This window comes from Motacilla alba, chromosome 2 (genome assembly GCF_015832195.1).
Source record: "Motacilla alba alba isolate MOTALB_02 chromosome 2, Motacilla_alba_V1.0_pri, whole genome shotgun sequence".
In the NCBI taxonomy this organism is placed as follows: Eukaryota; Metazoa; Chordata; class Aves; order Passeriformes; family Motacillidae; genus Motacilla; species Motacilla alba.
In genome coordinates, this window is record NC_052017.1 from 131944085 (window position 1) to 131960444 (window position 16360).

Here is a 16360-nt window from a genome sequence, read left to right on the forward strand (position 1 = left end):
AATCTTTTTTCACCTAAAGACAGACATTCTTTTCTTCTCTAAGCCACTTCTTTTACTTTCCCCATGATGTAGTTCACGTCCTTTCCTCACTTCACAACCAATAATTCTGAAACCATTCTTAAGTGTCTTTTCAGTTTTGTGGTGAACTACTTGGACACTTCTCTGCCAGGCTTTGAGAAATCTTAATTTTGTGCCTTTCAGAAAAAACAGAGCTCTCTACATTCTTTACTAACCAGAACAAAGACAGCCACAGACATTTTAAGGGAATAGTTGCAGCAAAGTAGTACAGTACAGTGTCATTTCCAGTTAAGTAGGAAATGTAGGTGACCTGAAGTCAGTGACTCCTAAAGTGGTGTTCTAAAATCTAGTGTATTATCTGTATATCATATGCAGTGGGTTGTGTATATGTGTAACTTGTTCTGACTTCCTGCACTATGCAGCTCTGTTCCCTGTAACCACACCCTGATGTTTTTAGAAAATGACATCAGCAAGAGCCTGGTTCTGCAGCAGTGAGCTTCCTGAAAATGCTATTAGGGAGCTCAGAAAGTCTATAATCGTCATAGAATATCAAGAGGTTAAGTTGCTCCAAACACAGTTTTCCAGATTTCTGCTCCACTGTTTTGTCAGCTGGTATTATCTGCTTCAATTGGCCCCCAGATGTAATTTATCTGCCTAAGCAAGTTTCCACTATGCAGCGTGTAACAGGATGAACCATGAACTTGGCTGCAGAAACCCCATTTTGTTTGTGAAAAGAAAATGGCAAGAAGAAGAGCTCTTATGGTAAGGTTGTGATAGAAAGAAATGCATTTTAGCTGCAAGAGGTTACATGTGTAATGACTTTGTGAAAATGCTGGACTTTAAATGAGTTCTTGATGATCACTTAAAAAAAATTTAAAAATACCTAGCAAGGCCAAGGAGATTAAAGCAAAAAACATCTGATTCGCTTTATAATGCCAAACAAATTGGTAAGCTTCAGAAGGACATTGCATTCTGAAGTTCCAAATCAGTGCACAAACCTGATTTTTTTTTGAAGAGGTAGATTAATTTTAATTGAATCTTTTTGACTCTGGCATGAGGTACTGGGCTGACAAAAAATGACCTGCTTGAGTTGCATCTTTGTGCTGCAGTTAGAACTGTGAAAAATATTTAAGCCAGAAGGGGAATCAAAATTAGTTCAACAATCTCAACCCTTGAATATAAGAAATTTGACAACTTAAAGATTAGTTCAGTTATTCCACCTCCTCACTAGGATGAGATAATTGTATTTTATTCCTAAAATGGACATGTAGCGATTAATCTTCCTGTACCGTTTTATTACAGGGTCTAGAACAAAAACGTATTCTTGAAAGAAACAAAATTTAACTGGGATATTAATTTCTTATAAAACAATGTATAATTTGGGTGCTTCTTGTGTCTCAAGTACATGCAACAAAGACTGAAGAATTGACTTTCATTTTCAAAATATATATCAATATCTGAAGCAAGAAATTTGATATTCTGGATAAAGTAAAATTGAAGTAAAGTATAATTTAATTTCTACTCAGCAAATTTTTTAATGCAGACATTCTTTCCAAAATTAGAATGTCAGTTATAAAGATTTTGAGAACCAGAGTAAGAAGGAAAAGAGGAAGATGTGTCACCTAAATAATGGAAAAGATAGGAATATTTTGTAGATGGGACTCAAACTCTTGAGCTTTGGATATTAAGTACAGTACTAATAGTGTCTCAACTTTTCAAAAAAATTGTTTTGGATGGTGATAAACTGCATTGCAGTAATGATTGATGCACTAAGATAGAGCTGGATCTAAGATAGATCTGGATCATTTTCACTTACTTTACTTCTTTGCTTCTCCTTCAAGTGATTAAGAGCATATATAAGAATGTTTGCATCCTTTTGGTAGATATTCCCAAAAGCTGTTGGTTGTTTCCAGTGTTAAGCTTGGCAAAGCTAACCAAACCAGGAGATTTCATTCAAGACAAGGATTTGAAATTTCACTCGCAATGTGGCATACAGATATTTCTTTCAGAAGCACTTTTTTTTCTGTCTGAAAATGAGATTTATTTAGAAATTTATTCTGTGGTATGTCACCTAGTATCATGAAGCCTTACAGTTACAACAATCAATTATGTAATTAACCCTAACTCCCTTCCCAAGTGGCCGATGATGCCTTTATTCCACTAAAATAGAACTCTTGTATTAAATGGAAATCCTTCTAAAGTAAAATATTTACACAGCCTTAATGCTTATAAAATCCAGGCTCCATGACACTGTCAAAGGAAATGAATTCCAGAAGTGTGTGATCATCAGGAAAATATTCTTCTGGTATTCCAATCAGCTGAATATAGGAGCAACCCAGGAGACCATAAATCTCATAATGACATGAAAGGAAGATAGATTATTCTCTTTGAACTCATCCCCAAGATATGGAAGGCTCAAATTTTTAAACAGTGGACTGAGCAGCAATAATTAATAAACAATCCAGTGCATAGATGTGTTGTCATAGCTTCTGTTATACTAAATGAAAGGATTGTTAAACTAAATGAAAGGACTGATTTTAATCTTACTGTCATTTGGACAAAAGATCTATCTTTTAGTTTGCACATATATTAGTCTTTGTTTCCATCACAGATCACCTGGACACATTGACTCCCAACACAAGTTTGGACTTTTAAGGACCAAATCAGTCATCTGAAAATAGAGATATGGCAATAAATCTCAACATATTTTCTAAGTGAAAAAAGTAATTTCTAAAATTAATTAAACTCCTAAATTAATTGGGAATGAGAGACCATTTCTGCAATGTATAACCATCATGGATTTCAAGATCAATGTAATTGTTATTTTCTTTACATAACAAGGAACTTTATGATCAGCCTGCTCACCAAAAAAGCGCTTATGTAAAGGATGTCATAACTGTGTCTTTCATGAAGAAAACATTATCTCTTTATCTGATTGTATATTTTGGAATAATATCTGTTGGAGGCATTTATGTAGTTGATAATCACTGTTGGACTGTTGTAGGACTTATTTTTGCTGACTGCTTAAATTTCTATAATTTGGAGAATAACAGGTACAGCTACAAACTGCCTGTGAGCACTGAAGAAATTAAGTTGCACCTTGAATACTTCATCCTGAAATGGAAAGACAGGTATCTGAAAACTGTTAGTGAGTGTATTTTCAGGTTTTGTTTTTAGTATTTTACGTTAATAATCATGCATAATACATTTTTAGTAGTATTTAAATCACCTTTTGTGTTTTTGAAAGGTGAAAAACGATTACTTTTTATAAAAGTGAGGAACAGAAATCTCTTCTGTAGCAGATGAAGTTTTCAGTGCACTGTTTCAAAAATCAATCAAATCTCTGTTCTAGGCCAGCAGTTCTTGTCTAGTGAGACACATCTCATTGGTGAACCATCCAGAACTGCAAATGAGGCATAAAGCAGGATTCATGTACTGTAATGAGGTGCAAGGAAATATCAATTGATTGTAAGTCAGCTGAAGGCAAAATTGGTTGAAATATACTATTCTAAACCACACGTTCTACAAGGTGCAGCATCTATTGAATATTGAGCTTTTGCATCCTTGAGTATTACACAGACTTCTCTACTTCAACCAGTGTATAGAAAATTTGATGTTCCTGTTGGATAAAGGAGCTATTCCTGTAGCCAGGGGAATGAGGTCTCACTTAGATATTTTCTAACTCTGATTCTTCCACCTTAATAGTGCTCCTTCAATACTTTTAGAAATGTTACTTGTATATTATATCCTACATGTATGGACATGGACAAATGTATAGATTCAAACTGAAAGGTTAGGATGCCTAGCCATTTCAGTTAACTATCAGAACTCTAGGAAAGCAGAGAGCTGATTACGGGACCATCATTTGATCCAGAGTTTCAAGAAATTTATTTTGTGGAGATGTATTTCTCCTGTAGGAAGCTGGCCATACGTGCAGAAATGAAAAAAATAGCAGCATTTATGAATTATTTTAGTACAAGATAGAATCATGCTCTTGCGGTTTGAAGAAGGGATTTGTACATTTATTAGAAAAATATGTTAGTTTTCTTGTTTGCCAAATGCAGTTTCTGCCTCAAGAGCTCTTTATATAAATTATATATTTATTATATGTCTATATATTATATTTATTATATATTTATATATTATATAATATTTATATACCTATATTCTAGATATTTATTATATATAATAAATATATATATAGTGGTTGAAAAACCCTATTTCCCTAGATTTGAAGGCTTCTTTTTTATATGTGACATCTGCCACCAATAGGAGTTTTGCTAGAAATGATGAAGATCCCTAAAATGCCTGTGTTATATGTGGGGAAAATGCATGAATTGGAAGAAAGGAGAGAATGCACACACCTGTATTTTTTTCCGATACGGTGTCAGGACACAGCTAAGGCAGGAACTGGAAAGGGTTCTCAGATCTAGCAATAGAAAGGAAACCACATATTTATATTCCTGCCTCCTAAATAAAGTAATTAGACAAGCACAAGAACACTTCATTAAATCAGTTTTTGGGCACTCATGCAATTTTGGGTCACATGATTTCCCCCCCCCCCCCCCCCCCCCATGTTCCTCTTTCTTTCTATTAATTATAGAGGAAAGAAAAGGTGGCTAGCTTTCCAAACTGCACTCCTTAGTCATCTACATTTAGGTAGGATGAATCTGGGTGTCTTTGTTGATAAGGTCAAACAATCTAAATTCAACGTCTGAATTTGCCTAAAATCAGTCACATCTTCATTTTTAAGCACAGGCTTCCCTAAGCAAGGAATACTTATAAAAGCCCAGAACTGGCAAGTGAGTTAGAAGGTGGCACTGGAATTTTATTGCAGACCAAGAAAGCTGTAGATATTGTGTAATATTCAGAAGGAAAAAGATATGAGAAATAATTAAAATTATACATTTTATGTAATTATTTGCAAATATTCTGTGCCTTGTCATATTTAAATAATACTTGCCATATTGCCTTTCAGCTAATGTATTAAAGAGAATTCCACAGAGAGGTTTGAGAAGCCATAATCTATACTGAGCTAGGAAATTAAAAATTAAGTCAAAGTTATTAATGTTAAAGAGATTTTAAAATAATTATACTGGGAGGTATACCCAGTTGTGAGGCATGCTTACTTATTCATTTCAAGAATCAGTATTGTTTTGGTATAGTCTATCATAATAAATAAAAATAGGTTTTCAAATTATAATTTTCCTGTATCCTTTGTCTAATTTGTTTGGGTTTTTTCCCCTGTCTTACTCATCCTCCAATGCGCAATTTCTGTGTGGTCAGTGCCAGTTTTTGTATGTGTCCACACCAGCCCTAACAGTAGGATTTCCCAAGTGAACATATGGCACATTTCCTAGTATCTGTGTAAGGAACAAAGTTAGATCTACCATTGTGTTATCTGAGTTTTAAAAAATGCTGAATTATTTTATCAGGAGAAGTATTTATTGTAAATCATCTGACATTTAACTTTTCCAAGTCTTTATTTTTTCATTTCACAGATTTAAAATTTCATTAAAAAAACTGATAAAAAAACCCAAAGTATCATCTTCCAAGTATTTCATTTGTAGAATATATTCTTTCCTAAGCAGTAAGTATGCAGGCAAAAGATCATGTTTAACATGTTGGCTACTTTCTAGGAAGTTTTAAAGCCGTCCTGATCAGTGGATCATGATTATTTCTTTCATTTACTTAGACCATGATGAGATGCAGGGAAATGAGTTGTGTCCTCACAGAACTCAGCACATCTCATAAAGGACAGTTGGCAATTTTCTACTCAGGGTGCCCAAAGCTGCTCTGGAATTTACCGTCAAGACTTAGCTTTTTGGGCTGATGTACTGTGTACTCCTTGACTTTCTCGAGAATCTATAGATGTCAAGGTTAGTTTTGTCTTTTATTAAAAAGTAGACAGTTGTTTACCTTTTTTCCCTGTGTGTTGAAGACATAAGTACTGAGAATTTTTGGAGATGGGAATATCCAGATATTCCCATCTGGATGTGTAAAGGCGCTGAAGGTAAACTGACATCTTACTTTATCCTCAATGTAAGTAGGTTAATGAGAGCATCCTCTTTACCATTTTGGGCATTGTACTTGCTGGGCGAGTTCGTGACTGGGGAGCAGAGCACAGACTGTTTCCGCTGGCACTAGAGCAGTTCCAATATCTGGGAACGTGCTAGAGGCGTAGTGTTGAACTGCGCTTTTGGGCCTCAATCCAAAGGCTGTTGGCATGCAGTGTTATTCCTGATTTCACTGGAATTAGGCTACTTAACACTTGATGCTACTAGGAATATATTTCAACAGACTTTGGAGTGGCAAAGTTCTAGTATCCTACACAACAAGTAAGGCACGGGCTTGGGGTCCGCACTTCCTGTGTGGACCACTGACATTACGCTTACCTGCAACCTTAATCGCATCACTTAAGCTTCATACCCTAAAGCATTTGATAGAGAATGTGCTTATAAGGTTTGTAATAATTACCTGTCTTTTAAAGCTTATTTTAGGAATAAATTATAATTATTTAATTGTTTGATATTACTGTTGGTGGAAGAGGAGATACACTTTTGCGAGTCCTTTGTGCGTAGGGATGCCTTTAACAGCAAGTCTGATAGAAAATGAAGAAGAGGGAGTTAAATACACCTGGGAGGCAATTCCATGAGCTCCAGAATCAGTACAGCCTGTAATGGAATATCATGTTTTTTCATCCTAATTCTTCTGTGATGTGGTGGAGGATCACAATAACTTAACCATCTTTTCCTACATCTTTTGATAATTTTGTCAAAGTTCAGATGGCAGTGTTGTGGCTATTTGCTGACCATGCTCTGACTGTCTTTCTGCTGTGAAAGTCAATGAGTAATGGCTCTCAGTTCTACCCACACTTCCTCCACGGCCCAAACAGTGTAACTTACACTAAAGGAAAAGTATAGATTAATTTAAATAGCTTCATGGGAGAAATATGAAGAGGGACACTGAGAAGAATTGAATAAATGGAATGGAATGCCTCAAAAAAGAAATAAAGAAGTGTGAAGATACTGAGAATAAAACACAAGAAAAAACCCCCAATATGTATGGTGTAAGCTGAGGATGAATTTACTTTCTTTTACATTACTATACTTCAGTAGTGGATATTTTCTGTAACAAGGTTTGGTCTCTTAGCTGGAATTTCAGTATCTTCCATTGTAGATCTGTGACCTGACTACCAAGGATTAAAATCAGTATCACTTTTCCATTCTTGATTAATGTTTAACTCAGTGAATTAAATAGTTCTTTCAATATTTAATTATTTTACGGGAGAGAGAACAGAGTCAACAGCAAAGACAAATTCCCTTAGGAATAACTAGGGGCATGTTGATAAGAACTTTGTGGGCATATTTGAGGAAGCCAGTGGAGAAACCTGGGACTCAGTTTTCCATGCTTCCTAACACTGTTCTAACGGCCCAGCCACCTGTAATAAGAAGAATGGTGCATTTTGAATGACGGTTCAGGCGCCAGCAGAACAAGAAGATTCATTTTTCCAGTTCTTGGACAGAGACTGATGCTTCCCTGTAGCCTGGATTTAGGTACTTTTATTCTTTTGGGTTTGAGACTTTATTGGTGCCCCTTTCTTCATTATTTCCTCTAGTAAGTATTCAGAATACTGGCTTCTATGAGTCCTGTTGTTATGCGTTTAAATTTAATGTTATAGATTTTGCATTAGTTGATAAACTTCTCTTGTGGAACTGAACCTTTGAACATTGATGTGATGATAAACAAATGGGTGTGTGCTTTATCCCAAAAGAAAGTCTACTTGCATTTCACTTGCAGTAGTGAAGTGAAATGCACGTCCTTGAATGGAATTTCCAATAGTCCTTAAAATCGTGTCCCACCTTGGAGCATCAGTTTGCTGACCTAAAAGGAGGAGTCTTATGAACAGTAATAATACAACTCTATCTTATGTCCAAGGCCACTGTTGTTAACTTACCTGTTTGAAAAGAATTTGTTCAGAAGTTTATTCTTTTCATAATAAGTGTCAGTCAAAAATTTTTGATCATGAATATTTAACTAAATGCTTTGATAAGGGCATATAGGAGAGTGATGGTGGTGTAATACAGGTATTTATGTGCTGTTAATTACAAAATTTTATGTCACATCTAGACGGAAAAAACAGTAGATATTAGACTTTCTGTACATTTCAAAAATCCCACTTTTATCCCCAAACTCCAAGTGACTCAGCTCTACAATTTTCTTCTGCATTTCCATCAAACCATATTTACATACTATCCAGTAGATTAGGAATTGAATCCAAAATTGTTATTGATAGTATCTTTTATCACAGAAAAATCTTTGTCTTATAAGCTGTAATGTATAACTTTAATAAGTCTGTATGACTCTACCTTGTTTAAATTACAATGTCCTGTGAAATCTTTTTATATGCCTATAATAAGAAGTGATGCATGTAAGTAATGTTTGAGATAACATATTTATACATATTGTCAATTTCTTGTATAATAGATTTACATTTCTGAAATTTAGAATCAATTCAAGGAAGTTTAATCTTATGTTTGAAATAGAAATATTTTATATACATTTGAAAATGCTCATATTTGGGAGATTTCTAGATAACTTTTAATCTCAAAAACTTGTGTCTGGTGGACCTTTATTAAGATTCAGTTTGGCTACAGAGAAAGGTATCTGTGTAGACCTCAATGTAGCTTGGCTTAATGGATCCAATGATGCTTTCTCAGGCTTGTCTTTTCATTTTGAAATAGCCTGTCAACCATGTCAATAGCCAATAGATGAGACTTAGAAATCTGGACAGTCTGTTTATCCCTTTTTTCCTCCATGTCAGGTAGTTGTTCAGACTATGTAGTACTCATTTTGCTTTTTCTCTGCAGTATCTCTAAAGTACTTGGTATTCATTTCCATAAAATCCTTGATGAAATTGGTGTGAAAATGAAATGTATTATTATTAAACCATAAATAGCAAGAGCATGAACATATATCTTTTTGCAAGTATAAATACACCAAACACCATAATAAAGATCACTGTCAAAATTATTTTAAGGAGGCCCTCAAAGGACAAGAAATGCTAGAAACAGAAATGCTTGAGCAGTGCTTGGCTTACCTGGTGCTTATTGGGCACACAATTAGGGGTGTTCCAAAAAAAAGAAGCCTGTGCATATCAGACCACTTTTTGTTCTATTATGGGTACTGGAGAGTATAGACTGAGAGCCCTGAAGAACAGAAAAGGAGATCTCAAGTTAAATATCAAATAGGCAGAAAAGTAATCCCTGTCTTTTTCAGCATTCTTATGTGAAGCTTTTAATTTGGTAACACTGAGGGTATAATTTCCTGAGCCTTAGAAATTTCACTAAATCACTGCCCTTCCCAACAGGAATTTTTTAGTGTAGGAAACAGTGACACATTTGAAGATCCAATAACAGCACTGAAATAAGGTAAATAGTACCTGTACCATTTTATTCTCAAACAATATCAATGTACAGAGAATAAATTTTATGTGTGGTTCTACTGATTTCTTTTGATTGTCAGTTTCATTCTTCTTGTTCTCAAAGGATGGATACTTCAGTGGGCAGAACCTACTCTGCTCATGCTTCTTCATTCCACTCCCTCCAGCCTCTCCTTGTTAGGTCTCCTTACTTCCTTGATTCTTCCCAGATGAATGATGGCATATTGGAAAAGGTGGAAGTACCTAAAAAGAGATGTTAGTAGGAAGTCCACATTATAGGGTCACTACACCACTCTAGGCCACATAATAAATACAGGAAACAATGGCTTATTGGCTAAAGGGTCTCTTGGAGTGGGTTAGAAGGGTCAGGAAAGGAAGGCAATTCTGTTTTATTTTGTTCCTTTCATTTTTTGAAATAAAAAATAGTATTTTAAATCAATAGTACAGTCTATTTTGATGAAAATTCCAGATGATCAAAAACATATGTATTTGCACAAACCCCATTTCTTTATAGCTGAATTTTCTGCTAGCAGCAGCTATGAAGTATTTGCCTTTAAAAGTACTCTTTTACTTCCCTATGAAACATTTTACATGCATGAGTATCTGCAGGGTACTCTTTATTCCTTACTCCAAAAAAAATTAAAAAATGTTTAAAAAGTTTTAAATATGTGTATTTTGTCAGTAGTTTTAGGACAATCTTAAAAAAAATAAAATAAGAAACAGAAGAAAAAAAAAGAGTGTATGCCCTAACTTCCATTTTAAATATCTGAGAATGAAGATGTAGAAAGTTGAATGTCAAATGATCAGCACTTTGTTGCAACTACAAGAGCATTTTGTCTGTGATGCCCATTTATAAGGCACACAACAAAAGGGTAATGTGCTTGAAATGTATGATAAAATACTAGACTTGTACCTACTCCATGGTCAACATTGCCTCTGAACTGTGAAGTGGTGCATATTATACTGCTTGGAATGACTTGAACTTTTGTGACAAGATGACTGTTTCTTGGAGCAGATTAGAAAATTTGGGTTTTTTTGATGGAATTAATGTAAAGGCAAATTTTCTTGCATTCCAAACATGAATTCTCTGTAATATAAGTAAGGTGGTTACCAAGTACTACTTTTCATTTTTTTATAGTAAGATAGCCACAAATATGCATCGGTTCCTACTTCAGGATCTCAAAAGTTACCAGCTTTGGCAGAAATACAGCCTATTACTTTTATCATAAATTGTAATACATTGCTGAAATACAAATGCTTTCATAATGCACAGTATGCTATGGACAGAAAAATAGGTATTAAAAACTATTTTGGTAGTACTTTTTAGGGTTTCACATGGGTTTTGCAAACAGATTTATTAGCAGATATTTTCATGATTTAAAAAAAAAAATTAACATGTGTGGTAGGAGGGAGTCGCATATATATCCTTTTTATGGGGGCCAGGAGATGAATTTGTTCCCATTTCTTTTTTTCTTATAAAATCTGTGTTGTAGCTGCCATCCTTCTGGCCAAAGACGCCTGGATGGCTTCTTCCTCCTGAGCACATCAACACACTTGAAATAGCTGGAAAGATGCTTATTCCCACATCATCTGAGATTCAAATTGCTTTCAGTGCAAGAGCTTTAGTAATAGACCTCATTTTGTGTTGGTTTATTTGGAGATTTTGTAATTAGTACTAAGATGTTAAAAGCTGTGGATAGAAAATGAGGTATTATAAAGCAAATATTTTTAATTGTTATTTTTTAATTTGACAGTGATGAACTATTTTCTGTATTGTTATGTAATGTTATCCTCTGGCACAAGCATTGAAAGAAAAGAAAAAATGGTTTTTACTCAGGGATACTTATTTTGTGTACCTCTCATGGTATTCACAGTGCATGCTATGTTGCAAAAGCTTTCTCTGTTCTGTAAGATGACTGATTCTGCTTCTTGCTCTTTGATATCTGATACTTATGTGTACCAGTACACAGGCTCCTAAAATAGTGGGTTTTCCTGGAAGCAGATGGGTTTGGAGCACCCTAAGAAGTGATTGATTTTTCTCGGTTCTATCATGGCTGATTCAGTGCAATAAACTTTTAAAATATACTGAGGATGTTTATTCTGAAATGCAGTGCTTATATATAATGCAGCCATTCCTTTTAGTAATTGTTCAAGTTTGCATGGTAAATCGTTGCCTTGATGCTGCATGTGCAATCCCTGACAGAATGGTTACGTATAGAATGTATACTGTTTGCTTCAGTCGTGAATTGACACTACATTTAAATGTTTGCACTAAAAACCTGTTATCTCAGATACAGAATAGCTTTTCCGATATGAGACAAAAGATCTATTGTTACAGTCTCAGTGCTACATGTTGTTTATTATGTGCAGATTTTTTTTAGAGTGCTCTTTCAGTCCTTTAGAATTGCCATTGCATTAAAAAAATTAAGAATTCTACATACATGGTCACGGATATTAGTCATTTTTACAGGGGAGGGAAGGAGGAGGGGAAGATGCAGAAATCCTCCTCCTCTTAGATAGTAGTAACAGTGTGAGGATGCCTTGTCCTCCTTTTTTTTACTTCTGAGATTTTATTGCTGGCAGCCAGATGTGCTGAAACTCCTGACGACAGCATCTATTCACTGCGTGTTTTTAATAGGCTTAGAGAAATATGAGTAGAGTACATGAAAGCAGCTCAGCTTCACACTTCAGCTGGGAATGCCCAAAAAGCTTACTGCTGTTTAGAATTCTTGCTACAGTCAGGAGAAAGCTGCTCTGGTACTAAATCTTCTACGACTGAATTAGAAGAATAATGACTGTACAATTAACTATCAGCCTCTGCTCATTTAGGCACAGTTTTTACAGAGATCAGGAGAAATATGGAACTTGATTGGCATATTTGTATTTGATGGTGTGTACAAAATAGACGACTTTTAAGACAGGTGGTGAAGAAAAATAGAAGGGAAAGAAAGGGAGAAAATGCAATTTGAAACACTGCGCCAGGTCTGCAATTCTGTTTTATCTCATTTTCATGGGGTTTTCTCATCCCCTCCAAATATTTTACAAAATGATCTTTTTGGACAAACGTTGAACAACACTAGGTAAGTAGAAATGGAATATTTTTGCTTTATCATTTCTCTTTTTATGCTGATGGCAATCTATCTGCATCCTTTTCAGTGGGGTACTTTTATAACTGCACTCCTAGATATTAATATTTTTATGGTAGCAGCAAGTCTGTTAGTGTTTTTATGTTTTATGTAAGGATTTACATGAGAACTCAATCTGCAGAAATAAAGCCAGCAAAGACAGAATGAAATATTTAAGATGGTTATGTATCTTTCAAGTACATTAGCTGCCATTAGTAGCTAGCATTATTAGCTGTAATCCTTAAAGCATATTAAAAATTCATAAACAAATTTGTCAGAGAAAATGATTTCTATGTGGATATGGCACTGAAAAGATTAAATGCTCAGAGATGTGTCTGTTTAACCATGCATAATTTATTGGAAGATGCAAATTCGTAGTCCTGCATACCTTTTGCAAAATAGAAAGCAGTTCCTTATTTTTAGAACATTTAGATCCTGTGTGTAATGCTTTTCAATAATGTTTTTAACTGGTCAAATTATAGCTGATTAGTGGATGCTTTGCAGCAGGTCAGCCAGCTCTGTAGGGTATCCTTTTGTGAATAGCTGTTGTTTTGTGGGAATTAGAAATGATAGGGTGAAGTTGTTGTTTATTGGTGTGAGACAGTTTTTGAATAGGTTTCTTAGGATTTTTGGAGAGGTAAAATGAATTAATAATACCACATTTCTGTGTCATTATTTAGTAAACATATTATAGTACTGATGTTTAGAACTTTTTCATACTGCTATTAAATATTAAACATAAAAATATTAATAATTTTATCTAAGAGAGTGGAAGTGCAGGTCAGGAAGAAAAAGAATCCTGTAGTTTTTTATAAAGATAGTGCACTGACGGAAACCTTCTGGAAAAAGGGTGGAAGTAATAGGCAGAGACTATATCCAGCATTTTAATCTTTTTCTCTGCCTCTGTGGGAGAAATCTCTTTTAAATAGGTTATAATTTCTTAAATACAGGGATATTTGCACTTGATACTTCGGAAGATGGTTATAATTTTATTTCCCATAATTTTGTTGTAAGGATTCTCTCCCTTGCTGCTGATATTTCCTTGTAAAATATGTTGATATTCACTTAATGTTACTGTTCTCAAGTTTTGTTATCTTGGTTATGAATTTCTAATTAGGTATGTAAAATTATGTGGGTAGTTTTAGTGATCATAATCACAGTTATGAATTCAGGTATTTTTAGGTATATACAAAACCTGTATTCAATGAGATTTTTCTTATATCGCTTTGGTATACTGTGAAATATTTGAAGCTCTACAAAATGGAGCAATAATTTACGTATTATCAGCTGTGATTGTAAAACTGCATATTTCCAAGTGCATAGTTTCAGGCCTGCAGCAACCAGCAAAGCCCTTAGCAACTGTTCTAATCAGTTACCATCCCAGTCCTGATTCCCTGGATCTGCTTTTGCAGATCAGAGTACATGTTTTCTGTAGATCAACGTGCATGCTTTTTGCTGATGTTTTTTTACAGATACATGTACGTGGTGCTTTTCACTGTTTATTTTGCTCGTGAGACTTGGGCAAAAGCTGCATATAGTATCAGATAAAAAGACAGAGTTATTTTATTCATTTGCTGTGCCTTCGATTAGGAGTATATTTATTCTAGAAGACTGGCAAACAAGAAAGGATTGTTAGGAAACTGAGCCTCCTACCTATTATGGGCTGTTTTGATTAGGATGATAATTTTCTGTATTTTTAAGGAGCAATGTCATGTTTTTCTAGGTATCAATGCTTTTGGCCTCAAGAAAACATTGTGCAGTTTTTAAACAATATGCAGCAATAATTGTGAGAGACTAATTCATGCTTTCTCTGTCTTCTGATACTAAAGTTAGGTGAAACTATTATAAAGTTATTGAGTAAAAAGATTCCCTCTTCCAAAGGGTTATTTGTACTTTAAATCGGATCTTGATAAAGGTTTTTGAAGAATTCATCTATTAGTCACTAAAACATCTCACTGGCATTTGTTACAGAGGGTAGTCCTTTGATTGTCTTACTGATTTAAAAAATCTGTTTTATTTTTTAATTAAATGAATATAGTGTATAATTTAGGTAGATTTTTCATTTAAAGCTTTGCACAAATAATGTAAGGCACTTGCTAAAAACTAATTGTTCATGCATTAAGAGTTAATGCTTCAGAACTGTGGTGTACCTCCAGCATGTAAGAGTCTGCTTTGATAAGGTATAGTGTGCTTTATCTCTTTAGTCTTCAAAGTTATATATTTTGTCCTTTGATGATCCTTTCTCTTTTGAATAAGGTTTTTTTCTGTTTTTACATCTGAAAAGTACAAGTCAGAGTCCAGAAAGATAATGGCTGACATTACACACAGAGTGATTAACTGCTACTGCCACAAAGTAATAATGTCAAGAAAACAGGTTAATGCAAACAAATTGTACAGTAGATAATGGAGTGTAAAACAAAGTCATAGGAAAGGAGGAAGTATACAGATAATTTCAATTGAATAGACATTTCTCCTAAGTTTCACATCATTTTTTCTTGGAGTTCTTGTTCTTCAGTTCTTCAGAAAGTTTGGATATGCTGAGATTTTGTTGAAGGAAGGATAGGGATCTTGGGCTTTGCTTTCTCATGCTATGCTAACCATTGACAGGAACATACATTAAACTGTTTTTTATCATTTCCCGTAAAAACTTTATATGAGTTGGGTTTTTATTTGCATAGTTTTGGCTTTGCAGTAGCTGATGTGAGAGGGCCCAAATGATGTTAAGGTCCTTGTGGGTTAGGTTGATTTTTGCACTTAAATGGGTTTAGTTATCCCCTCCCAGCAGCTTCTAATGGAGGAATATTGCTGCTGAGTTCTCTTCTGCCTGCTGCAGGGCAGCATTTTCCTGTAAGATGCTATTGTGAGTGTAAAAGAGAAAGCTGGTTTGCTGGGCCTCCCTCCTGCTCCTACACAGCTCTGTCTGACATTACCAACTCCAGCCAGCTGAAGCAGTAAGAGCTATCATTTTACCTCAAAATTGTGTTTCACTTATGTTAGGGATTGTGGTGCTATTTCCTGGGTAATAAGTTAATTTTTATTGAAATATTATTAGAATGGCATCACGTCGGGAAACCATAAGAATTGTTCTGCATTTTGAGCATTTGGCAAATAGCTAGTTTATGGAATAAACTCATCATGTGTCCAGAAAAGAAATCAAGAGACCTTTTATGAAAACACAGTATGTGCTTGCATTACATCCAAATTTTACAGCAGCTTCTAAAGGAGGTTTGCTTTTTTTCAGTCTAAAATTTTTCTGATTACTTTCAGTGACATGCTATTCATTCAAATGACAAAAAACAACGAAATAAAGTTTAAAAATATATTTTAAACCTTTAGTAAATTAGTAAGCTGTATTTTCAGATTTCCATTCTTCATTTAATGTTCAGTGTACAAATATTGTGCTGTTGGGTGCTCTATTTGTAGCAACATGCTTTGAGAAGTCACAATTGCTTTGGGCAGTATTGAGATTAACACATTCCTGCATAAAGGCATCTTTTGTGACTAAAATTGGTAAAAAAAGTACAGAGGACTATCAGTCCAATTTTGCAATTGCAGTTTATATTAGAAGATTTTCTCATAAAATGGAAAGTGGTCAATTTACCTAAACTTGGTTTCTCACATGACATATTGTTAGGATTTTTTTACATTTCTGTGAAAGTGAGTTTACTGTCTAGCTTGGCCACACAGGGGCATAAGATAACTAACATAATGAGCCTAGAATCAGTACAAAGATTGTTCACCAAATTCTGTGTACAATAGAGACTTAGGAATTGTC

General features: G+C 34.6%; 1 protein-coding gene across 49 annotated transcripts in view; it reads left to right on the top strand.

Annotated features, from left to right (window-relative positions):
• RIMS2 (regulating synaptic membrane exocytosis 2) overlaps positions 1-16360 on the top strand; it is a 456016-nt gene that overhangs the window by 123956 nt on the left and 315700 nt on the right. Inside the window, exon 1 of one of the 49 annotated variants that reach the window (XM_038164408.1) lies at positions 10169-12540. The exons of 45 other annotated variants lie outside the window; for them this stretch is intronic. In XM_038164408.1, the coding sequence (XP_038020336.1) occupies positions 12419-12540 (122 nt within the window). In that variant the 5' untranslated portion in view covers positions 10169-12418. Of the gene's footprint in view, positions 1-10168; positions 12541-16360 lie in introns of those variants that run through there. 3 more of the 49 variants (XM_038164424.1, XM_038164432.1, XM_038164441.1) reach the window with 3 other exon arrangements.